General features: G+C 31.4%; 1 protein-coding gene across 1 annotated transcript; it reads left to right on the top strand.

The window, feature by feature from the left end:
* LOC126840571 (uncharacterized) lies at nt 1–27,025 on the top strand. The gene is made up of 6 exons (XM_050576419.1): nt 1–532; nt 2,092–2,592; nt 15,622–15,745; nt 21,625–21,870; nt 22,000–25,546; nt 25,634–27,025. Coding segments are annotated over exons 2-6 (4,245 nt in total). The 5' UTR covers nt 1–532; nt 2,092–2,266; the 3' UTR covers nt 25,636–27,025.
* Nucleotides 27,026–27,561: the final 536 nt, after the last annotated feature.

Here is a 27,561-nt window from a genome sequence, read left to right as displayed (position 1 = left end):
TCAGTCTTGCCCCCCTGTCGTAAGCGCGTTTGTCTGGCGTCACTGTCGGCGATTTTCAGTTAATAATTAATAATAATAATAATAATAATAATAAGTTATTTATTTATTATTAGTTTGTGTTCTGCGTGTGTATACGTTGGTGTATGTTGTGCGGGACCGTTAATTAAAAAGTGCATTCGGTATTATATGTAATATCATTATTATGCGCCCGACGGTCTTTGGATACAATCGAATTTCGCGTTTACCGTTGTTACGTCGGTTGATAGCATTGTCGTAGCGCGAAAGTTGTGTGTATCTATTTTGTCGCTGTGTTTTTTTTCTTCAAATGTGTGCCGTGTACGTGTTTTGTTTTTATAATTTAATTATTAATTAATATTTATTGTTGTGAAAGTGTTTTTCGAGTGTTATTTTTCGTTTGTTTTGGTAGTGTCCCGCGTTTCAAAGTCGTTGGAATAATCGGTGCGAATCGTTCCTCTCACTGGATTTCGTCAACTTTTATCAGTTATTTTGATGAGTGTCATAAGTCATGCAGGTAGGACTATAAAATAAAACAAAACAATTGAAATACTACACGATACGAGGATTATGTCCCATAAACATCTATTATGTTCATAAATTAATATCAGCTTTAAACGATTAAAAAAAAAAACATACCTACTCGCCAGTAAATATTAAATGTAATTTGTTTAACCAGTAATCACATCAATATTTAGATGTGCTTAATTAGGTAAGACTCGAACTATAATAATCCCCTTGTTCCTATTTACAATTTTAATTCTACATTAATATGTATCTAATTATAATCTTATTTTTGTTGATGATAAATCCTTAACATATACATATAACCTACCTATAATATGTATATTATGCTATAATGTCTTTAAAAGCACAAACATTATCTTAAACCTCATCTATGTGTCTATAATGCTAAATTGTTTTCTGTCACTAACAACAATATGAATAGTTGTTTTAGCAAAAGTCTGTATTAACCTAAACCCCTTCTTAAACCTGTTTTCAGTAGAATTGATAAATGGTAATTAAAACTATAATTAAGTAGGTAGTACTATAAACTATTGTTTTGATTATTATATCCTTTTTAAGAATGATCATACCTAAAATGTAGGTGTACCTATATTTCTAAATCCCAAGTGTTAAAAACAATATGTAATTCTATTTATTTTTAATATTTAATAATATATTAGAAAACTTAACTACGGTTACCATATCTTGTTGTAAAAAAAGTTGAAAAAAAAAATTTGAAAAAACTATAACTTTTCATGTAGTTAAACGGTAGTATTGATAAATATTATCTTTATCATTTTTATCTATAGTATCAAATGTCTAGTATCAAATCTAATTTTCCTTCTTAAGCTTTCAGATATATTAATTTGTTATGCTTCAGTTTAATTTATACAGATAAATAATGAAAATTTACCAAAATTAGATACTATGCCTGATAAGAAAAAAGCTTTTTTAAATAATTTCATCCAGTTGTCAAACAGACATTAGACTTACACATTTTTAAAACCATAGTTTAAGGTTTTGGTAAAAAACTGGCAACGAGGAGTTTACATTTGATCGAATAATACTTATTATGGAAAATGTGAATACTCTTGTGTCACACTAGTATATATTTGATATTTTTAAAAAATATAATGTATGTTGATAGTGTAGAATGTTTCTTAATTTTGTCTGCTTTATAGCGTTCTACTACAACATAATTTCAGATCATAACATTAGTTGACACACTAAAGCCATTCTTTGTAAGTGTCAATCTATATTATACCTAATCTCAATTTATAATGAAACTAAATTCATCTAAGTACCAACATTTAAATGAAGTCTTAAAATTATGTTACTCATAGTTCAAACTGCTTTGTATCGGTCATCTGCATATTCCTTGTATGTTATTAATTCATTGTTCTTAAACTGATAGTTGATTTATTTTTTTGTTACTGTCTTATTATTTTTAAGCTAAAAATGAATTGTGCTAACTTAAATAACATAATAGATAAATTTCAATTAAAAAATAAAATTGTTAAGGAAATTTTAATATTTTAACTATCTAAATATGTTTCGTTTCTTTTTTAGAAACTTAAAGGTGTATGTTTGGAAAGTCCGTCATGCGTCGGCCAAGAACTTTCAGTACCAATGAGCAGTGATGGTAGCTGTAGAAACATATTCGGACAAGGAAAAGCCTCCATGAATAATATACAAAATGCCTCGATCTGCCCTTACGCACTTTGCATCGGTCATCTGATAAGGCATGACGACCGAATCAAACGACCAGCCACTGCGTTCTGCTGGGCTTCTGTATACCACTCCGAGCGCCCCAAATCGGTGTGCGTTTAATAATTTACCTAATAACCATGGCGTCGTCGCTCAATCGGCGGCTGCCGCTAGCATGAACCAAGAGTCAAATGGTTACAGTTATTTGTCAGAATACGACAAAGCTAATAAAAGTGCAAGTTCTACTGCTGTAGTCACTGTGACGAGTAACGTTGTTTCATCACCGGCTGCTTACATATCATCAGTCTCTGTACCAAATGGATGGAAACGATTGTGCAATAAAGAAGCTGTATGCTATATAAGGTAAACATCATTGCTTTGTTATTTTACTGAAAACCATTCTTGCATTCAATGTAATTAAAAGTAAATTAATAATTCAGTCTTTTTTAATAAATTTAAAATGGTGACAAAAATAATGTTACCATCTTTAATTTGAAACTCAATTAAGAGTTCTATTTCATTAGAGATGTATTGCAAAAAATAAGTACTTACCTCTTTTCATGTAAAAATCCTGACCGAAGTTTTTTTGGTATACATAAGCCACTCAAAAAAATAATATACCAAACATGTTTTTGGCTTAAACAAAAAAATTATCCTCGTCAAATCTGATTAAAGTTTGAAAGTTTGCCGATTTGACACTATTTAAAATTTGCTCTGAACTTTCCGATTTATAAACATATTTAAAATATTTGTCAAAACCCATTGCCTTGAGCCATAATGTGTGTGCTTTTTAAATTTTGTATTAAAAAATTTGAATTGATTGTAATTTTTAAAAAAAAATTTCTGATCAGTTAAAAAATTGTGTTGATGTTAGCAGCGGTGAATAAGTGAAGGAGGGAAATTACATTAACAATATCAGAAGGAGGGGGGGGGGCTAGGGAAGGTTAGGTAAAATAGTTTCCAATTGGGTAAAGCCCTCAGGTAACTTTTTTAATTAAATTCTGTAGGAGCTTAAGTGTTGTAAAAGCATCTGGTCTTCTCCAGTCTTCCAGCGGGCGAGCAATTTAATTAAGTACATTCATACGAGTTTAGTATAAGTTATTATAATTTTGCTTAGTACTATACTTTTTGTAATGCAATGGAATTTTATTTCTATCCAAGTGGGAGGGGGGGGGGTTGGCGATTGTCTTATCGTCCCAGCCCTCTCGAGTTATCCTTACTGGTCTTTGGTCTTACATAATATTCTAAAAACATATGATTGGAATTTCGTGTTTTTCTGACTTCTGGCGTTACAGAAATAACAGTGTAACGATTAGTTCTGGGTAAAATCAAAATCCTTTAATGTACATCAGAACTGCACCCCAGTTGGTATTTCGGTCGGCGGCCTTATTGATATAATACCGATCGGACCAAAAATCTGACCTATAATAATATATTACGCCATAGGGTGTCCAAAATAAATTGTATATAATACGGGTTGCGTCTTTTTCACTGAACTAACTATACTACAAGAGTACAATACAATTCAAAAAAAAAAACACCTGGGATACTGTCCTTTTCGATAGACCTTTTTTGCCCCATAAAATTAGACCCTATAATATTGTAAATTATCCGCTACAGACGTGTTACCTTGGGTAGAAAAAAATGTGTCCGACTACTATGGAAGCAAAAAGCCATATAACCGCAACCGGTTACGCATTATCTAATTGGTAAAGACGGACGGGTGACTTCAATTTTTTTTCCTTCATATAAACTAAAATCGAACGTAAATCCTTTTTTTGATCTCAAAAGAAATTGTGTTTGCGTATATTCGGCCATCGGGCAGGTGTTTCACGTATATTTTAAAAAGATTTTACTAGGAAGAATACTTTGTAGCAAAATCAAACTCGTGTGTTAAAGGTGCAACAGCAACGGGGATGACTTATCGACGTACCGTATTGTCTTATAAAGAAAAGAGAAGGTACTCTTGGACGGGTGGGTTCACAGTATTTTATCTAGTTTACTATAATATACGAGTATATAGATAGACGACCTCACATAATGGAAATTATATTTCCGCGTAGTATATAGTTGAATGTCCTATTCCAAGGTACACCTTGCATTTTTCATATTTCTTTGTCGGCTAGAGTATAAGCAACGTGCAATACTTCATCAGGTCCAGTATTTCAAGCTTCCAGCTCTACAAGTGGTGGTATTATTATTATTATTATTGATACGACATAAATATTATAGTGCTTTGTCCTAGGTCGTTATTTACTATTATTTGTCGTGTAACAAATATAATTTATATAAATTATAAGGTATGTTCAAATTATAATTTAAACATTTTAACGAGTATTTAATATTTAAATAAAATAACAACAAAAATACACACTTCTTAAAATTGAAATCGCTAAATAAATACATGTTATATTATTCGGTAAAATCATAAAACATATTTTATAGCTAGATAACCATTAAATTGGATTAATAAAAAGAAATATATTATTTATATACGCCCGAGTCCTGGCCCCATGCCGAAATAGAAATTACATTTCTCATGTCGGCCAAGGGATTTCTTTTAGCGAAAAAGACCTAAGGGGACAGTCGCTATCCCTTTCAAATCTTCTTTTTTTACAAATCTAGTTTCCAGTACCAACTTTAAATAAAATAATTTCGGAGTTTCAAATGTCAAACTTGTTGAGATGACATGGTCATTTACAACCAAAAATGTGGTATAACAATTTTTCCATTTTTTTTATTGTTTTAATTACACATTCGGACTAGGATATTCAAAGAGTAAACTGGTATTCCTGTTTCATGCATTTTTGAAAATCGCTGGTAATCTTAAATACATTTTTAGAAATATCTAAATTCAACTACTCTGGAGTACAAATGTAGTCCAAATATGATATTTTCTAGGTACATATGCAAAAATTAGGGTTCATTTCTTTAAAAGAAAGCCACTCCTAGTCCTCGATATGAAATGTAAAAAAAAAAAGTGAATATGCAAAAAAGCGTTGTTTAAACATCTTAATTATGTTATATATTTGCATTTTTTTTATATTGTTATAACTTATAAGTAAATTTAAATAAATTTAAAAAATTGATGACTTAATAGTATAGTTGTTTTTATTATGTAAAATGTGAGAAAAAAATGAAATTTATAATACCTCAATCAATTAGTTTAAAATAGACTGGTTTGTAGATTATAGACATGCGATAACTAACTGATGTTTACATAAGTATTGTTAATACGATACTTATCCAAATCACAAAATCGGTTACTTGTAATTTACACTTAATTACACTGGTATTAACTGACAAATTGTAATATAGAGTTTTTTTGAATTTAATATTTACACCTTTTATTTTGCTGTACATAAGTCATGATAAAAACAAGAAATATCTAACCTTCAACGTTAGCCTGAACAAATCATCGATTACATTATTCAATTACCGTATATTATTTTTGTACATAAAAAAAAACAATTAATCTTCATGGCCGTTGAAAATCAAAGAAATAATTCTGGTTACCACTCTGTCCTCGGCTACTCAACAAAACAAAATATTCAACTTAATGACAGGTGCCACATTCGAAATGGTTATAATTTATAATAGTGTTTGTATATTTCAAACTCAGAAATAATTCAATGGCTCTCATACTCGGCAAATAATTATTTTTTCCACGTCAAACCAGTCCAGTTCACACCCAAGATATTATAAAATGTAGCTTAGTGCATTATATTTAGCTTGGTAATTGAGTGTAAAAAAATGTAATTAATTTATGGCATAAAATTACAACTTTATTTTAAGACTGTCGACAATTCCCAGGATCTCTTCTTCGAAAAGTATCTTGGGAATATCCGGAAATACTCAGTGTTACAATGGAATTCCTGGGAATAATTCAAGGGAATGAGTCATTACTTAAGTCATTGAATCATATCCTAACCTAACCTTACGCTTCGCCATTTTTAAGTAAATTTATCACACTGATCATAGTGATATTAAAACGATTTTTCCGATAATTTATTTTTTGTGTAAAGTTTGTTTGCTACCAAGTAAAATAGAATTATACAAATTACCCTTAAGCTTAATAAGCCGTGTATTATTAATGCGATTAAGATTGTATTAAGATGAAAAATAAATAAAAAATCAGGAATAAAAAAAAAACATTAAATACTTAATAAAAACGCAATATGTAAATTAAATTACTTTTATATCATAAATAATTACATAGTATGCAAAAAATAGTTTTTCAGGTTTTGAGATGTATCATTTTAGTTTTGTCATTTAAAATTAATTTTTCATAAAATATTCCAATATAGTTAAATTGGACTATATTTGACTTAATTGACTATAATGGGTATTTTTAAAAATTAAAAATATAAATTTACATCATCATTCATAAATTTCAAATTTAACATTTCTATAATTTACTTAAAGTTAAAAGCTAGTTTTTTAGCACCGAAAAAATGGCTATTGTTTTTCAAACGTTATTTATTAAAGTTTTCTACATAAAAGAAATTTCAAATTAAAATCGTATTGTCGTTGATCATTAGTAAATAGTAAAATGATATGATTAATTAAATGTTTGCTCTTATCCACCCCATTCGAGGGGTTTTGTATTTTATTAACAACAATAGAGGGTCCGTTGTTGTGATTAGTCGTTCTTTTAACGAGTTGTCGGCAGGTAGCTCCTTTAGAGCTGTATTGATTACTGGCTAACCGAGTCAATTAACCGCTTACGGTGGTGGGAAGCGTCCAGAATGACGTCATGTTGTATTAAAGGCGTTCACCTACCCCCTTTAGGAACGCTTTGGCAGCTTTTAACGGATTTGCCAGCACCTCAGGGTTTCGCAAAATGATTTAAATGGTCAATAACACGCCGTCAGACTACACAAACTTTATTTATTATCCAGCGCCCTTACACGTATTAAACTGTGTTCACTCGATATTTTCATACGCTTATTTTGATTTTATTGTACCGTACTAAGAGGGCGTCAAACTACCTTTTTATTAAGAAGTAAAGACTTCCTAGAGAAGGAGTTTTAGATTTTTAAAGCATATTAACCTACGATTAAACTTAAAGACTGAGAGTTTACCTTGCCTTTTTTCAATAAAATGTTTTCCACGAAGAAATTAGCTTTTGAAAATGCAAAAAACCAATATAATTTAAAGATTTATTACTTGGTCCCTAGTAACTTATAAAAAACAAACCTAATTAAATATATAGATAAACTCTTGGTTTTTTATTTTAATAGGTAAATATGCGCTAAAACTGTTCAGTTTCCTAGAAAAGTACATCTTCTAAGATTTAGGTATATGTTTTACGTGCTGAAAAAATTTAGGTAGTAAAACGCCAAAAGAGTTCCAAAGTTTAAGAAAATTCAATTTTTTTTTAATATCGTAGAGTATATGATTATTTTTAAGTACGTAGAAAAAAAAACAAGCGATTAGTGCGATTGTTACCGCCTGTTTAATAGTTTGCTGTTTGGTCATAAAATGTATTTATAAGACTGCGTGTACTCGTTCATTAACGACCGTGTTGTTCCTAAAGAATAATTGTTTTTTACGCTTCATTTAAAATTTCCTCATACCCTCACCGTTTTATGGGTAATACGATTCATAAAAAAAACCGTGTAATTTCCGAAGAACGAACCGCTGACTTTGCGGTCGATTATACACTTTTAGTGTTTCACAAAGCCTAGGGATTAATCTTGTTTTCATTAAATATGCATGTACTAAATAAAAGATTTTCTTAGTTGTAATAATTTAGTGAGAACGAGAAAGAAGGAAGTAATTACGATTCTTCAAATTTATTATTCAGAAAGCAGCTGTAACGCATTTGTTATGTATGTCGTTTAAACCTTAGTGTTGTAAGCTCACTTATCTCTGGAAGGGATGTTATTATCAATTATTATCACAGCTCAAGTTAAAAAATATATACGTACAATAATTTTCGTTTAGAGCGTTTTAACGGTAACTAAATAAAAAAAAATTGGATTAAATTCAGGGTTTAGACATGTTATATAATATTTAATATTTACTGTATACTTCAATTATTTTAGTTGTGTTTAGTTGGCTGACTATCGTTATCTAGAAATATACCTATATATAGTTATTCTAACTAGGTATATATTTTTTTCCGTGATCCGACCCTATACATTGCATAGTTAACCATTTTTTACTGTTTAAATAGATAAAAAAAAATTTGGTGAAACAATAAGATAAATATAATTTATTTAAATGAAATAGTGTTTGAAATGGGGGGAAAAATCCAATTGCATACTTATTTATTTTATTATTCCGGGCTCTAGTCATTATAATATCGTTATTAAAAGAAGACTTAATAGATCTTATTCGTTAAGGGGTTTGGAATCTGGTACAGACTACTTTTGCCAAATCTATAATTAAAAATGGAAATTAAGTGTACTTTTATTAGTACAGTGATGAGGATTTTTTATGAGTAGTTAATTTTTTTTTATTAGACTATCTAGCATCTGTTTTTGACGTCACTCAATACATTTTTTTTATTAGTAATGGTCAGCTATAAACAATCCTAGTTTGTTTGTAATGGTCGTAGATTCCTAAAATGTGGGTATTCCTTAAATATTATACGACGTATATCGACGATTTTTAGTAATGTAAATACGTATTCAGAGAATTAAAAACGGACAATTGTGAATTTTAAATAAATAATTAATATGAATCTATTTTAAATATAAACTGACGACATTCGGTGTATAATGTTATTTTCTATCCAAGCCTTAAATATCTTAACTTAAAAATTTCTAATAAAAAATGTAAAAAAAACAGGTTGGCTTAAGATCACTAAAGAGGACGTTATACCTCCTGATTTTAAAGTGTAAAAACATATCTACGCAGAATGCGTTTTATTATTGTTCTATATGTGATGGTTATAAAGCAAAAATAAATACCTAATATATAACCAAAAGAGGATGACTCTATTTGGGAAGGAATGTATCTTTTTTCAAATATACCCTATACAAAATTTTAAAATGCCTTTTATCGAGATTGAACATATAGCTAAATACTAACATTTTGACGGTTTGGTCATTCTATCCAAAATGTTATTACCTTTTTAATTTTATAATAATTAATAGGAGTTTTTGCTATAAAACCACCATGGACCGAGTAAAATGCATTCTGCGTAGCTATGTTTGGATGGAAAAGATGTTTAAAATCGCTGTCAGGGATGCTGTGATAGTCTACCGGGAAAAAAGACCTAATAATTCGGTTTTATTATGTAATTATACACAGTATAAACTATAAATTATAATTTTTACGAAAAATCGCCTGTATACCGAATTCATTAAATAAATAGTAGGTATAAGTTATTAACGTCTTAAGAAAAAAATGCCTCAAGGGTCTGTAAGTGTTTTTCGTGGAGGGCTTTTTTATTTGTAAATCGAAAAATACCGCTTTGATTTTATGACGTTTCCGTTTCGACAAACAGCGCCTGTTGAAAATTTAACAAACCCTCGGGCGCTATCTTATTTTTTTTTTAATGTATTGTGTATAATACCCGCAGCGTTTACACCCGGTGTGATCGTCGCCTCCGTGTCTGTCTTATTGATTTACTCCCTTGGAAGAATACAGTCGCGCGACCGCCGCCTCCGCCGTCGCTGCCGTCGTCTCTCTCGCTCGCTTTTGGATTTCTTTCGGGTTATGTAATGTTACGACATTTGATCCAATAGAAGAGAAGGCTTCTCATCCGCCCGGCCACCTCTTTCCCGCCCACCAGTGACTTTTTACCCGGACAAACCCTCCCCTTTCTTCTGCGCCCACCTAATGCGCTTTATTGATGTTAAATAATAATATGAAAAGAGCTGTTTCCATTGCGCGCAATCAACTCGACGAGCGCTCCTGGCCCTTCCAAATCACTACCAAAATTAATTTCTCCAGACGACCTTTTATCTGTACATTTCCGCGTTGGCTCGTCGACCGTTTAATATCGTATAAAATACCGTCACACCGTCTGCACCCGCAATATGGCGAAGAAAACCGGTGCGGATGCACTTTCTGCATCGAGAGAGAAAAAGTATAATATAGTTGATAGTAGTGTCAAGGAAGAGAAAAAACCGGTTGTAGACATTATGTGTACCCTCGGCGGCGCACATGTACACCTATGTACTTTATTATATGAATTATGCAGTAGTCGTTCGTAGTGCAATATCATACCGGCACCGACCACTTCACAGTTCACTAAAATAATAACATAAAAGGTGTCCTACGAGATTTTACCAAGTCCAAATTTTAAGTAGATCAGGGGGATCGATTGCATTTTTTGTAACGTTTACATTTAATTTAATGATTGAACAATACAATTATTTGAATAAATTCGCTTGAAATAAATGCGATTTTTGGCCAAATAGAAATTTATTCTACACTTAGTTAGACAGATAGGGTAGGCATGCCAACTTTATATGGATCCGTAGTTAATGGTAAAACCAGAGTTGGGCATTCTTCGATTGATAAAATTATAGATTATTTGAATAAACCATTGAAATTATTATTCAAATGCAAATTCATTCCAATAATTTTGTTGTTAGTTTAATCGAGTATTTGAAAACGGTTCTCAATTTTTTTTATTAGTTTATCGTCACTTATTGACTTTTTCTAGAGTTAATAGAATTTATTTTTGAGTATCCTGATATTTAAAGTCCTATAACTATTACTGGCTTCTTACACAGTCATATACCAATCGTATAATTCATATTTAATTTTGATACAATGACTTAAAATTTCAATAATAATGTTAAAAATAGACTTTCTTCTTACAAGTTTCTTTTTAATAAAAATAAATGATTTAACTCGTTGATGAAGTAAAGTGATTAAATTGTAGCCAAATATTAAGTTATGATAATATTACTCTATAAAAGCATTCTATTTTATACATTCGTTTGGTCGGAAAACTTAGTCACTAACAAGTAACAACTGTGTACACAGCAACTTATTTTAAAGTTTTATTTAAAAAAAAATGAAAGAAAAAAATGTAGACTATAATAATATTTTGGCATGAAATGAATATCTATTTTGTTCAGTTTTTAGTACATTTTTCGAGTTTCTATTATAATATGATGATATGTCGAGCGTATACGCTTACTTTCACCTTAACAAAATCAAAATGTTTGACTAAGTACGAACATTATCGTTGGACCTTTCACCGTACGGTGAACTATAAAGTATATTCCATTCTATTGCATTGTTCGGTCATGACTAGGTTTCTGCTTAGCATCTTTTCTTAATTTATTTTTCATGTTTGAAAATTCGTGACGGAGAAATCGTGGCAAATGGTTTCGCGTAAAGTATTTTGTATAATATAACTCACCTATCGACCGTTATATCGTTTGATTGAGATTAACTATCACAGAGCTCTGGCAGCGCTGCTATGACGCATTTTTATTTTTTTAAATCTAAACGCATATTTTTGTATACAATATTTTTGTTTTTTTGCTATAAACTGTCGGTTATAATTATTAAAATATATACATTATTATAATTGCAAGACTGGTGACTTATAACTTTATGATCTTTGTTAAAAAAAAAAAAATACTTTTAAATCTGTGAAGTGTCAACTAAATTTAAACCGAGAATTGTATAAATTATGTATTTTTTATTTTTGTGAAGATTTAGTGGGATTTTTTTATTTGAGTAGGCGTTGTGTTGAATATTTTATAGTTGTGACCGGTCAGAGTTATTTATAGTAATATATGTAATAATATGTAACAACAATTTCCTCGCCATAATAGTAATAAATAAATGTATATATATATTTTTCAAATAAAGCGAGGAATTGTTGATATTTTTAAACTCTACATAGTGTACACCGCTTTGAATGTGAACTTCAAGGTTCAATTTTTTTTTCTCATCATAGAATAATCGTTTAAATAATCGTGATTCGTGACGTCTGCTTAGTCCACGGCTGTCATGTCGTGACGACCGGACTTCATTTAATTGACTGACTCGATCGACATCACGACTGTTTTCCATCACTTTCCCTAATCATGTATTCCACAAAATGTACTTTACGTTTGCTGCTTGTTCTTTTCCCCTTTGCTTTTTTTCCCATCCGATGCAATTAATTTAAAAAAAAAAATGCATTGGTATATGGTAAAACAAAATACCAATAGATTCATTACACGCTGGTCTAGTTAAACCCTTATTTTTTAACTTCTTCAGACCCAGCAATATTTTAAACAAATTTGATGTGGAATTAAATTATTTTTAACGGTGTGCTTCATATTTTGATTTATCAAGGGTACACTGTAGAGATCCGAGGGTCTAAAATGGTTAAAATTTCTTATGTGTAATTTTATTTTTTAAATAGGTATTGCCTTTAAATGCACAACTTCTTATAAAAATAGTTACTTGTAAGTTGTAGTGAACGCGATGTTGCACTAGACTCTAGTGACTAGAGGAAAGATTGACTTCTGTATTTTAGTAGGATTATTGATTAGACCTAAAACAGTGGTGAAGTCGGAGGTGAATTTTTGGTTTCACATCTTTTTTTAATTTTATATATATATATTATCTAAAAATTGCTCTTTACTTGTTTTTAAATCTATAATTTAAAATATTTGTCTAAAATTGATAAATAAATAAATTGATTATTTAAAAATATATCTTTGGTGTAAGTTTTTTTAAAAATTTCTTCTTTAAATTCGCTTAAAATGTTGTAATAATATACCGACGTTGTTGTCTTAAGTATTACCCTAACATTTTTAATGAACAATAGTAATTTCTTTTATCAATGTTGACATTTCTTTTTCATTCTAATTTAAAAGTTGTGGTTTGTTTTTATTTATTTTAATATTTTAGTACCTCAACAATCTTTGGATTAAAATAGTTTCTAAATTTTGGACTTCCGCCAATTGTGTTGTGATTTACGCCATGTTTAACGAATATTTGTTTTAACCATACTTCCTTAAAAAGTATACTATTGAAAATTAAATTTTTAAATTAATACTTTTTGTATATCGTAAAAAAAGTTCTAAACTTTTGTAACAAATAGTATTAGCTTTTATTTGTAAGCCCGGTACGATAATCTAGTAAAAACTTGTCTTTTAATATATGTATACCCCTTTAAAATTAGGATTGTTAAGGGAAGTTTAAAAATTATCATATTTTCTGAACTTTTAACCATATTAAATTCTTTGTCAATTTAACTTTGTATTATTGCTAAATAAATTATACAATATAAAATTATGAACTATTTTGGAAATCGTTAACATGATTTGCGATCTGTTTGTTAATAAATTATGAAATAATATTTTTTTGTTTAATGAATGAGTTTTAAAGTACGCACAATCAAACGCGATATGACGCATATCGTTTAAGGGTATTTATGGTGGTACCACGTAATAGACACAAAAAAATGTACTTGACATAAAGGATTTGCATATTGTAGCTCAAACCTGTTTATTAAGTAATAACAACGTTGTATCGCGACAATATACCTCCCAAGTTTTCAGTTAGTAACATTCGAAAATATTCTTAATGGTATAATACAAGGTTATAAGAATATACGAGTATATAGGATCTGACAGGCGACAGCTGTAGGCTTAATAATTACAAAACTAACGATATTTATAATAATATTATCTAATAATGTAATGCATGTATCTTATTTGTGTGGTATTCTTAATAAATCAGTTGCTGCTTGAAGATTCACCCATGAAATCTGTAAAGTAGAGGAGGGGAAAAAATCTAAATAATTTCCTTCGTTTCTAAAAGGGCAGTGGCACTATTAATATCAATTTTTATTACAGTCTCAGCGTGACTTAAGCAGTGTCAACATCTGAGGTGTATACCCCGGGAATAAAACATAATAATTTAATACTCTGTTAGGATAACTTATTAGTCAAAAATAAATAAATGGTTAATATGGTTTTATGAATTTTCATCAGCATATTTTCAAAAACTCGTTTAAAATGATAAATAACACTAAGAACAAAAAATGATTTTGTTATAGTCTTTAGAGAGGAATAGGAATAGGTCAGGTTTCAATTTATTGCCAATAATTAGAAATATATCCTCAGCTTCAAATTCAGCTTAAAAGCTAAAAAAAAAAAAAAATTGTGGGGTCGTTGGTAATGCATCTGTGCATCTAATCAAACCTCGCATTGAGTGTACACACTTACTCCGTGTAACTTGCACGAAACCGGTCTAGTAGTTGTACATTTATTGTGGGCCTAGAAACAATAAACAAAAAATGATAACATTAATACCTATTAGGAGTTCTAAGCTTTGAAAATATAATGTGTAATAAAGACTATTACTGCTGAAAAGCTAATTAAAACTACTTCAATTCGTAAAATATACTAAATTTACAGCTAAATAATTGATAAAAATAATGTATGTATAGTTCATACATCAACATGTACTCATGTTTAGATTAAGAAGTGAATGTTAAACAATTAATATATAGTAGGCAAGTATAAATAAATATATACCTACATAGGTACATTTTGTTTGAATTATTTATATACTATCAAGGCTGGATGAACGAGCTTCCATTGTATTGTTAACACAGACTTTAACTGTGTAGTATTGTTCTTATACATATATATTTTTTAAATGTTAACATAAAAATAACTTGTGCATTTCGGCCGATGGGGGCTAGTGTTTTTCGAACCGTAACGTTCAGTTGTGACCATAAGGCGTATTTCCTTTCTGTACCAAACAATTAGCGTTTTAATGTCTTAAAGAAAAATATTAATATGGTTTTGAAAATATACTAAAAAACGGCAAATATATTTTAAATTTCTGTATGCATTGTTTTATCTTAATAAACAAAACGATTTTTATGCCATTGTTATATGGATAAAAGGTGTAGCTGTCAAATTGACAATTTTGAGTACATACTTCTATTTTGCTCTCTTCAAACAATAAAATATGATAAATTGCTACAGTTTAACCAGATATTATTAAATTATTTGGTTATAAAATTGAAATTTTAATTTTGATGTATTGAATAAACATATTTATTATGTAATATACAATTTCCTTTTCAAAAGGATTCAAATAATAAATTCTAAAAACTTATAAGTGATTTGTAGGACTCTACATTAAAATTTGTGTAATACCCCACTTGTGATTACCATAAATCATAATAATATATATGTTATGTATAACTAAGAATAAATGTTTATTAAGCTAATCGTTTTGAAACTGACACGAATAACTGTCGCGTTTTCAACGAAAAATTTGCCAAAAGAGATATTATATTAATAAGGATATTGATTGATTAATGAGGGACTGCAAACTGATGACATCCTTTACTTAAAAAACTGCAAAACTTATTCTGTGGTTTATAATTTCACATTCGTTCATACTTCAATTATTATGCTTATAATGATTAATATTCTTCCGTGTATTATTTTGCAGCCCTAGCAATGCGGTTTTGAGTTCGTTGGATCAGGTCAAAATTTATTTAAAAACTCAAGGTACTTGCAAGTGTGGCCTGGAATGCCCTTTACACAGTGAACAAGTTTTCAATTTCGACACTACCGTAAGTAATGAATAATTCTATTCTAATATATAAATATTGAGAAACGTTTATTGGGGAATAAACGTTGTTGGTAATTTTGATCCCCCTTTAGTAAAAAAAAAACTGTCCACCCTTCTATGTAAGTATAACGAGCACTGCTGAGAAACTCATAGACAGATGTTACTCTTATGTTAGTCTTTATATCTCACTCTTTCTTCCTGCTTTCCAAAACAGCTGCTATTCCGGGTCGTTGTAATAGGGAAAAAAAATCGACAATTTTGTTGTCGCTCCAGTGATGCCCAAACTTGACCCTCTTACCTCGTGTTCTGTCATTTTTTAATAATAATAATAATTATTATATTATTGTCTCGTTAATAATCATATTACAATTTAGTTTGTTTTTATTATATACGTTTTAACATATTCGTTTTTGTATTATATGTATATAAAACAATACATTAAACGTAAAAATATACTTTAAAATAATTATGTTTCTTGGCTTTCTCACAGTTCGTAGGCCTTGTTAGTAGACCTAGGCCGACTGTCAAACATTAAGCCAATTACAACTTTACAAGGCTCCTATTTATTCTTGTAAAAGTGTTATTATTGTTTTAGTTTATTTGTCTTGAACGGATATAATTAAATCTTTATTATTATGAGATGCAGACAGTTGTAGTGTTCAAAAATCTGTAATATTTTTTTTTAATTTTTAATTAATTCACAAGCACTATATGTAGTACTTTTTTACACATGTAAATCTGTTTGTTGAACTCTAATACAATATAATATAAATCCTGGCAAGTGATTTTGGCATAAAGCTCTGCGTTTACTATCAATAATTTTTGGGCAAATATTCAAACACATTTTAGCCAAAATTGAGTTCTTAAGAATTTTAAAATCTATTTAAAAAAAATATTTAGGCGTAAGCCGTTTTCAGGAATCTTAAGACATACATTTTTTCACCATTCCATTATATTAAGTATTAGAAATTCTAATTCCTAAGGGGTTTGTATACATTTTTTAAAGTTTTATGAGATTTTTTATGTAAGTACAACGGACGAGGCTCTTATAATAAAATTAATTATATGTTTTTTTGTATCTATTTCTATACTCATTTAGTTTTTGTTAACATTTTTTAATTTTTTGTAATCAAATTTGCTATTTTTTCTTTAAGTGGTAAAATCAAAGTATAATGTGCGTTTTTCTAATGGGTTTTTGTACATGTTACATGTAACTACGACGTACAGATTGTAATGTTAATTTATAATAAGCATAAAATATAAATATTATTACTAAAATAAAAATAACATAAAACATGCCTAAATTTTAATTAGTTTACTTAAATTGTTATAGCATAAATAACTTATTATTTTACCTTATTAAGTAACAAAATAAGTCTGGTCTAAATTAACTGTACGTCTGTACCTATTACAATCGATATGTATATTTAGGTTTTTATTTTTTTAATACATAATTTTTAAGGCTTTTGTCATTAAATTTCGAGTACTGGCTTATTGGTATCTATTTTTGTATATAATTAATTATTTAAAATAATTCCATAACACCATTAAACAAGACTTGCAACCTGATCATTTTATGATTTTTTCTTTCTTTTCGTTTCTCTTCGCCTTTTCTTACAGACATCCTCTCACAACCAACCGGTCATTTCTTCTCATATCACTCAACTAAGTTTTAAGTGTTTATTTATTTAATTATTAATTTTTTCGTTACTCTGGTGTAATGGGTAAAATTGTTTTTAATATTGTTTGGCATCTATGGTTTACGTAAATGTTGTGTTGGTTATTATATAATTCACCGCACAGGTCTAAAGTCTTATAATAATAATAATAACATGATAAACGATGAAGAAATGTTGTTGCACTAATAAAATATCATAACCATCGGAGTAGGCGTTCGAACGAACCGGTTTGCGACAAAGCTATAATATGTATAACCGGTTTCGTGAGACTTCATCATCATCATAATAATAATAATCTCAAATGGTTTACTAAATAAGAGTTAATTGTGTGGTGTGCATGGGGGTCCCAAGTCAAATTATTATACCGGAACTTGTCCATCGATTGGTATGCATTATAGATATTTGACTATTTTCAATAGGTACTGTTGTTGCAGTTCAAATCATAAATGCCAATCTATATCAAATGTATTTTATGATATAAAAAATTAATTGAAGTCCTAAAATAGTATTTAAATGCCTTAAACTTTGTTTTCAATTACTAAAGAAAAAACAAATTTAAATAAGCAAAAAATATACATACTAGTCAAACATCTGCAGGAAAGTATTGTGTTTACAAAAATTACAAGTTTTATAACAATAATTTAAGTTCCGGATTATCCAATAGGCGGACTAGGCGATCGCCCAAGAGCCCATCTTCTTTTAGGGGCCACGTGAAAATGTATCAAAATATTAAAAATTATATGCTAATAAATAATTATCGAAGCACACTAACGCGGATTTTTTATACAGTTATTCTGAAACGTGTTTACAGTTCAGAGGTATTTTTGGATTTCCATTTTGAAAAATATCCTTTATAGTGAGATTTCCTGTAAAGCTAATTTCTAGGAATTGATAATGACCGACGACGACAACGCGCAACGCGACGGACGACCGTCGAAGATACACATACAATATTTATATTTATATACCATATTTAAGGGATAACGATAAATTGTTTAAATCAATTAAACGCGACCGCCGTCTTTGGAAATTAATGTCGCGTACTCGTATAGTCGCATTGATTTTATATTTTGGGCAGAGACACACTACTACTCACTAGTACTATGATTTCATTTTTGATTGTGCGCGATTCCATAGGTAGGTGATTTCAAAATGTATTAATTAAGTATAATATTTTTCATAACATAAATGCTTAACCCAGTGCCGCTAAAATTACAAGCGCAGGCGGTGCATTGCACCCTCCGTTGCTGTCAGCAACAATTAATACAGTTTAAAATTTATATTAAAAAAATATAATTTATTTGCACTGGGGCCGTTGGCCTTCAAGTTACGGCACTGGCCAAACCACCATTTGTGAGGAGTAAAGTACAGACATTTTTTTGAAAATACTTAATACACTATTAAGGCACATTGTAAAGGGAATTAGTCAATAAAGTTTAACATTAAGATAAAATTTGTATGCCCATTTGCTAACATAGAAAAGAGGCATACCTCATATAATATACATCCTACAATTAGGAGAAAATATTTAGAAGCCTCGAGATTTGAATTGCCGTCAACAATTTGGCACTTGTACATGTACCTATTGCGAGTATAACGTTAAAATAATAATTGTACTATAAGTAAAAATTATCAAACAAATTATTTTTGTATACAAAGTAGTAGAAACAGTGTTAATATAAATTGATGAAATGCCACTAAGAAAACTAAGTATGCTAAATAGTGACCTAAAGTATCTAAGAATCCATTGTATAGCAAATAACAACTAGAAGTGCAGTTAAAAGAAAACTTAGCCCATCAAATTTGTTTGCTTTTGCCCAAAAATATAGGTTTTAATGTGTGTATGCATACCAAAAAAATGTGAAAACCGGCTCATTACCAACTTCAAAAAAATACAAAGTAATAGTTTCCGCCATTTTTAATCTTTTAAGTCTTAAAACAAAATAGATTAGCATATTATTGAATATGCTAAAGTTTATTTATAATTGGATGTATTTATAGTCTATTTACTGGCATTTATATTATTATTATGTTAGTAAACAGACTGAAGTATGTGGTAACTTTTGTACAGCAGATGTAAGGACGACTTGTTATCAATTGTCATCGAACGTTTTTCGAGGTTTTTTTTTTATATTTAAAGTATATTTTTAAGTATAATCACAAAAATAAAAATGCACTAGGAAACGGACTAGTTTTTAATTAACATGGTAATCACCATCCCAAGTGTGTGCATTAATTTTATTTATGTTTATTTAATAATTTTCTCAATTTTATTGTTATAGAAGAGTATCATTGTTCTATAAAAAATACTTGCATTCGTTCACCTTATTAAAAAAAACCTACAAGGTTGGCTACAAGTGTCGCAAGCTGTTAATTATTTTTTTTTATATTATACGCATTGAAGCCGTTTAAGCGATGTACTTGATAATTATAGTCAAAACTCGAATACCGCGAAGGTCGGGGTATTTTTTTTTATATACGTGGGTGTTAGTTGAAAAAAAAAGAAAATGTTTAAAAATAACGCGTTATCAAGATGTCTGTGATAGTTCGACCAAAACCCACCTGTCGGTATTGTTTTGTTTTTTTTTTTTTTTTTTACCTCTTTATTGTTGTGTTTGAGTACATTTTTTAGGTCACTACCATAAAAGTAATAGTCGGTTAATTTTACGACGTACCGTTATACTACTTAACTTACCAATCGTTGATACATATGCTTATGATCAACCGAATCAAAGGATTTTTAATACCGTTCTATTTTTTGGCACGTGTACAAAATATAACTTACCTTACAGTTTAATGTTATAAATAATAAATATCCATTGTTGTAGATGTGCGATGGCGGTATACACTATTAATAATTTGCGAACAAGCGCCAGCTAAAAAAACTACTCTAGTATTTAATTTTGTATTTTACGAATTGGCACCGCTTCTTACATACTAGCACACGTCAAGAGTTTTTTGACAGTCGTAGTAGATTTTTAAAATAATAATAATAATAATTTTTTTTTTATAATCAGCTAGAAAAAAAACAATTTAGCCGTTACTTTTGAGAGAGGTGAAAACGATCTCATCTCGAAAGACTTTATAGTGTAAAACTAAAAATTGATATTTTATCACAATTTCAAAAAACGACTATATAAGCTATTTGAGTATAATCGTATAATTAGTTTATGTTTGCAGATTTTTGATTAACTAACGTTTACTATTATATTTTATAAAGTTATTTGTTTGATGACAGCTGGTATGATGAAATTAATGGAATAATTGTCGGTTACATTAACAAATCGTGTTTTAATTACAAACATAAAAGCAATTTTGTTTAAACACAATAATATGTACCTACATTACCTATGTTATAACATTTGATTTTTATAATAATAATATTTGTTTTATTGTGTTTATTTTTTAATAGGTGTACGAGGTACACGATATAATATTGTCCGATATTTGACCTTGATTTTATTGTTCAAAACGCCTCTTAATAATTGTTTAGGCGTTGTCGTTTTACCATCCTCGACCTTGAAAAGTCCATATTTGATTTAAACAAAAAAAAAAGCGCTCAAGGTGACACTCCTACTTACATTCCCCTTGTCTATCAAAAACCTAGACAAACGTGCATACTTAACGATTATAATTTATTTTTTATCCGTCCAACGTCAAAATGTCAAATCAACCCACCAACATTTATCGGGACCCCTAATTTGTTTTATCTATAAAGTATACGAATTTGAATAGCCATCGTGTTTACAATGATGGTTTTTTTTTTTTTTTTAATGTCTTATGTTCGGACCCACGATATCTTCTAAACCGCTGAACCGATTTATACATTGTGCATTGTCTTTAGATCTAAAATCCTATATGAATGATACTTAATTGGTCAAAAAATGGATAAAGTTCACCTCTTACCCACAAAAAGCGATAAAAACACTACAAAAATGTACGTATTTTTAAACTTAAAATTACGACGAGCAACAACTTTTTGGATTGAAATATTTCAATTACTTCCATACTTGTTTGGCGTATTCATCAGTTATAATATACGTAGTAATACTGCAAAGAATACATATTCTTTGCAGAACCATTAACCATTAACCCTTTTTCCCGGAAATGTGTAAAATTGCCGCCATGTATTATTTACAGTAACCTAATCGGTGATTATAATTAATAATTATTAAATTTTGTTTTGTTTTTAAAATTTCAGGTAACGGCAAAGCCTGCTGCTACCACCTGCTTGGACACAATGACCAATCTTTGTAGTCACAAGAGGAAAATGATGTTCAACAATGTCGACAGTAGACTGGGTAAAAATTCATTTGATTTGGCCGACAATCGAAAGAAAAGGAAAATGTCTAATATTCAACAGCAGTTTTCGTCATTCCCTCCATACGAGGAAGACAAACCCATGGAAAAAGAAAACTATTCACAACAATCTTCGATGTCGAATCAAGTGAGTAAACGTTCAAACCGAATAACTGAATTTCAGGGCTTGAAACTCGTTTAATATTTACGGTTTATCAAAAACTACATAGTATCTAGACTTGTATAAAATGTCAACATGTATGTTTTGTTTTTGCAGATGCAATGGCCAGACGTTTCGGCCGGACCCAACCAAATGAGGTTTCTGCCTCAAACGTCAGAGGCGTTGTTGAATGCTCAAATGATGCCAGTGATGAGTGAATGTTCACCCAGTATGATCAACTCGCACGGAACGGTCATGCCCTCTAATCCTCAAAACGCTGCGATGATGGCCAATTCTCAGAATGTTACAATGATGTCGAATAATCTTCAAGGAACGGGAACGGCCGCTCCCCATGGACACTCGATGCCAAATAATCAGGGTTCACAGATGGATACAGGGAATCCTAGACTTTCGCATTATTCTAGTAGTAATAACGTTAATTACTACAGTACCGAAGTAGGTTACGAACAGTCGTGCCGCAACGGATTTAGGTATAATTCACCTCAATGTAGATCTCATGACACTGCCGATACTATGCAACCTAATGCTTCGTCATGTCAGCCCCAACATCATCAGCAGCAGCAGCAATATCAAACCACCGACGACAGCAATCAGGAATACTATCAGAAAAATAATGTGTTCCAACGTGATCAAAACAATATGCAATATAATAATTATGATAGCCAAAGAACTCATAAGAGTTTCAATTGTTCTAGTCATTGCGGACAGTATTGTAATCCTGCTGAACAAAATTCTAGTTACGATAATCAAATAATAAACCAATTTCAACAGCAGCAGCCGCACACTCATCCACCCCTAAACGCTCAGTCACACGCTCAGCCACATCCACAGCTTCAGCTTCAGCCACACCATCAAGTTAAGCCTCAGCTTCAGTCACAATCTCAGCTTCAGCCAAACCTTCAAGTTCAGTCTCAGCTTCAGTCCCAGTCTCAGCTTCAGCCAAACCTTCAAGTTCAGCCTCAGCCACAATCTCATCTTCAGGGTCATTCACATCCACACCCTCAGATTCAGTTACAACCACAATCTCACTCTCAGCCACAATCACTTCCACAGCTTCAGTTGCCTCAGAGGCAAAATGATTCTGTGAACGATCATCAACAATACTATCAACAAATGTACCACGACCAGAATAACTACCATACGGGGTCATCGTACGTCAATAGCAATGGTAACTGTCAGAAAGAAGAATATGTATCGTCGCAGCAATATCAATACAGCGTTCCGTCAACAACCCACCATCAATTTCCACAGTGCCATCACATAAATTGTAATTGTAAAAACAACCTTAATACCCCAACTAATTGCAGTAGTATTCGCACACCCGCCTTGCCCGCTCAAGCGAGACCGCCGACACCCCAGACGAAACAAGTTCAACAGCCACAGTCAACAAACGTCCAGCAAACCATAGCGAAACCTACACCCGCGCCTGTTCAACCCAAATCGACTCCACCATGGCAGTTGAACAAGTTTAATAACCAACAACAAGTAAACAATAACAACGTTCAAGAAGCTTCTAAGCAGACAATTGAAGATCGAGTACCTCCCGTACAATCGCACTCGCATCACAACAATAATGTCGTTGCGACAAGAACCGAAGAAAAGACTATCCGCAAACCTACCGTTAAACAACCGGCGTCCAAGCCTGTAAGTAGTTGTAGTTTTAGTAGGAAATCGAAATCGCCGTCGGAAGAACAAAGTTACCCTTCGTTTTTGGAAGATCCCAGTGGCTATTTGGCCCAACAAACAGCTTTGTTGAACAACACGATCAGTACCAATTCGTTTTCGCCTCTTTCGCCGCCAATTCGCCATCAAAAGCTAGAGAAACCCGCCGTCAGATTCACCACGAACGTGACCACAATGACCAGTGGACGAACGGTAAGCTGCAACACTGTGACTTCAGTGTTGGCAGGCAAGACCAACACTTCGGTGGTGACGGTGAGCACGGCGGAAGACCAATCACCGATCACGGGTCAACCGCAGCAACATCAGCAACATTCGGCGGTTGTTAAGTCTCCATTAGAAATGGTGCAAAATGTGGTAAGTGGTATTCAATTGCCGCCAGTATCGTCATCGTCGGAAAAACAAGACATTCAACCAAGTCACATTTTGCTGACCAGCAACGGACAGTTGATAATGGCTTCGGCCAAACTGCAAACGCCCGGTACTTCTCAAGTGTTGGTGAACGCTTTGCAAGGCGGTCAGAGCGCTTTACTTCTGCAACCAGGAAACGTCATGACCGTGGATCAAATGCAAGTGCCTCAGCTGACTGTGACCACCGGCAGCGTAGACAATGGGGCTTTTTCACCGAGGAGTTCCAACTTGTTGTCGTCACCTGATTGTAAACGCAAGACTTCAAACGGCGGCGGAAAGAAACGTAAGTCTCCTCAAATCTCGCCCAACCAGGGCAATGTGATGTTACACTCTCCTCAACAGAACTACCATCAGCCTGTCGTCCAGACGTTGATATTGCCCAACAAAACAGCACAGTACCATGGCAACCCACAGCTCATCACAAACGTACTACAACCGGTCAGTCTGGTGCACAATCTTCCGGCGATTCAACAGTTCATCATGCCCACCAACCTCGGCGGAGTCGTCATGACTGACAATGGCATTTTGCAAGACGGCGGCGTACATTTGAACGTGATCACTCCATTTGGAAACGCTGGCCAAAACGTTCAACTGCCCGCCGGAATGGTGTTGAGAACGGCTCCCGCACAGACCCAGCAGAGGCCTCAACAGAGCAACCAGTTTATTGTCAACAACGTGGGTCAACTGAGTCCGATTCTGGCCAATATAAGTCCGAACCAATCGCACAACCACAACAGGAATCATCATCAGCCCAATGATTTTATCCACGTCGTACCTTGTTCAGTGCAACAAAACCAAGAGAACAACACAACCGTTGTTCAACAGAACACCACTATCGTTCAACAGCAAATGACCATGGTGTCCGGCCAACAGGGAGGCGGCACTGATGCCACTTGCAAACAAGGCCAACATTTCATTCTGGCTGATAACAAGCAACAAGGGTTTATCCTGAGTCCGAAAGACAGCAAACAACATCATCACACCGCCGGTACACACTATATACTGAACAACGTTAATTCAGAAAAGAAAACTCAGAGTTTCATCATCACTAGTCCGACCGCTGGTGGCGATAAACAGTTGTGCGGCAATTTCATACTGGAGAAATCCAATTCTTCAGGAAATTTCATCATAACTACTTCTCCGGACAAGAGCTCTAAGTACGACAAACATTCAGTGTCCACACAAACTGCAGCCGGTCAGCAGCAACATCAGAGAGTGTTGCAGATTTCACCTACGCCCACTTTGCTTGTGGCCACTAGCCGCAACACTTATGTCGGCAGTCCGCCCGATACTACGACATTGAGTCCCGTAAGCGGCCACAGTCCTTCAACTAAGCCGGAGATGCCGTCGAGTTCGGTTACTGCTGATTTGGATTCTGCTCTGTCGCCTTCATCGACGTTTTCTGATATGCAAAATCGACAGCCCATGGTGCACTGTATTTCCAGCAGTAACGTTGTTGACTGGTCTGACAATTCGGCCGACGAACGCAAGACTACTTCCAGCGCTTCCGGTTCCCCAAACATGTACACCATTGAGCATACATTTCCCAGATGTAAGTACAGTTTGGAATTTGCCGAATTGGATTTGATAGTTGCAAAAAGAACCCCCCAATTATAATCATCATATTTTTTTTTTTCAGGATACGCGATGAAAACGGCAACAGGATATCAAGTCTGGTCGAAAAGATAAGATGATAATATTACAGTCCTACGAACAAGGTTTCGCTTTACCATAAATATCACATAATTGAGTTCCTATTGATTTCTTTATTGAATTGTGTCCTTCGGTCCATTAGGTATACAGATAGACGATTGTGTTGTTAAAAATTGGCTAACTGTTAACTTGTAATCCAGTGATGCAGGTTACGATTGGCCACAACGGCTTTTACAATATGACGACCTATACTCTGTTCTAAAAGTGAACATACCCGGTATGTTCTCTTTTGGATCAGAGTACATTTGTATCGATAAATTACGATCCAGACGATAGTCGAATCAGCGATCACAAAAAGGGCAGACAAAAAGATACAAAATGTACAAACTGTCATGCCCTTTCTGTACTCGGTGATTTGGTTTGTTGATAAATTAAAAATGTCTATTATAAGTGAAAATATTATATCCGTGTAGATATTATAAAAAAAATATTATCTATATATTTAAATCGTTGATATTTGTATTAAAACGATAAATTTTTATTCAAGTTAATGTTAACGATAGTTTATAATCCACGCAACGCGATATAAGTTTTTCACTTTTCCGCTTACGTATTTTATTAATTAAATTTAAACTAATTTGTCAAAAACAGTCACATTTATATCTTTAACTCTTTCCTAATAGTTACTTCCTTTTAACCGCCAACTATAGTATTAATAAATATTATAATAATGTCATAATTACAGTTTGTGTAAACTGCTTGTATATACAGTGTTTAGAATTTTCATTTGAGAATAATAATCTGTTTTGTTTTTCAATGCTTTGGTGTTTTGAGAAAATCAATTACGAGTGAAGTTAACAAGAACAATAATTTATTGTTCAACAAAAAATTAAATCTAAGTTATAATTCGATAAGCAAATGTATTTATGAAACCCCTTTTTATTATCTTATTGTGTGTAATTGTTTCTCCTTAATCATATACCTTTTTTACTATTATTTTATATAAGATAATATAATTTTCAATCGGATTAGACACGCCTACATCACGACGTTTAAGTGTTAAATTTGCCAATTTTTTTTTTATTAGTTAAATTTACGTGTATACAATTTTTTTTCGTCCTTTTTTTAACATAATTATCGTATACTTAGCATTTGCCAAACAAAAATGTAAATTAAATTTTCAACATCAGTATTTTAATTATCAACATTTTACCACTAATATTGTTGTTGATACTTGATTGTTTTATTTTAATAATATTTATGTTAATACTACCCAACAATGTTTATAATTATTATGTATTATTATGTTGTTTGTGTAATATTTTTGTAAGTACTGAAAACTACAATAAATTTTAGTTGTAAGCGATTAATAAAATAAAATAATATATTTGAATTGTACAACTTTTTTTTAAAAAGTTAATTGTTGGTTTATTGTTTTTTGAATTTGACTTTGAGAAATTATTTAATTTATTAGTTATTGACAAATTATTCGAAAACTGTGATTTTCTGTTTCGTTTAAACTATTTTATTATTTAAGGTAATTATTATTTTTTTGTAAATTACTGTTTTGTTGCACTTTTAAAATATTTTAAGTTTTATTTATATTAAGTAATATTGATTAGCCAGCCTAATTTTTTAAAAAGTATTTTTAATTAATTGCTGCCGGCAACTTGTTTTTTTTTGTATGTTTACAACAATTATAACTACACACCTTACATTTAAATAAACTAATAATGTGTACAGTTAAGTGTAAAAAAAAAAAGAATGTAATAGAAAAAAAACACGCGATATTTTTTTTATTTAACTTTCAACGTTTATGTAAAATTTTTCATTCCTAATATTTTACTAAGCCACAAAAATTATATTAATAGTATTATTATTAATATTGTGTATAGAAACGTATTGTCTATTTTT

This window comes from Adelges cooleyi, unplaced genomic scaffold, assembly GCF_023614345.1.
Source record: "Adelges cooleyi isolate 19-005CV unplaced genomic scaffold, UGA_ACOO_1.1 ACOO_flye_CR_arks_rails_tigmint_CR_PRNA_376, whole genome shotgun sequence".
Taxonomy (NCBI): Eukaryota; Metazoa; Arthropoda; class Insecta; order Hemiptera; family Adelgidae; genus Adelges; species Adelges cooleyi.
This window is presented reverse-complemented; position numbering and strand designations above follow the sequence as displayed.

Excerpts from the sequence above, each read along its gene's own strand:
- LOC126840571 (XM_050576419.1), top strand. The coding sequence starts at position 2,267 with ATGACGACCGAATCAAACGACCAGCCACTGCGTTCTGCTGGGCTTCTG. Across the intron at positions 2,593-15,621 it reads GAAGCTGTATGCTATATAAG|CCCTAGCAATGCGGTTTTGA; the intron begins GTAAACATCATT and ends ATTATTTTGCAG. Across the intron at positions 21,871-21,999 it reads AATCTTCGATGTCGAATCAA|ATGCAATGGCCAGACGTTTC; the intron begins GTGAGTAAACGT and ends TTGTTTTTGCAG.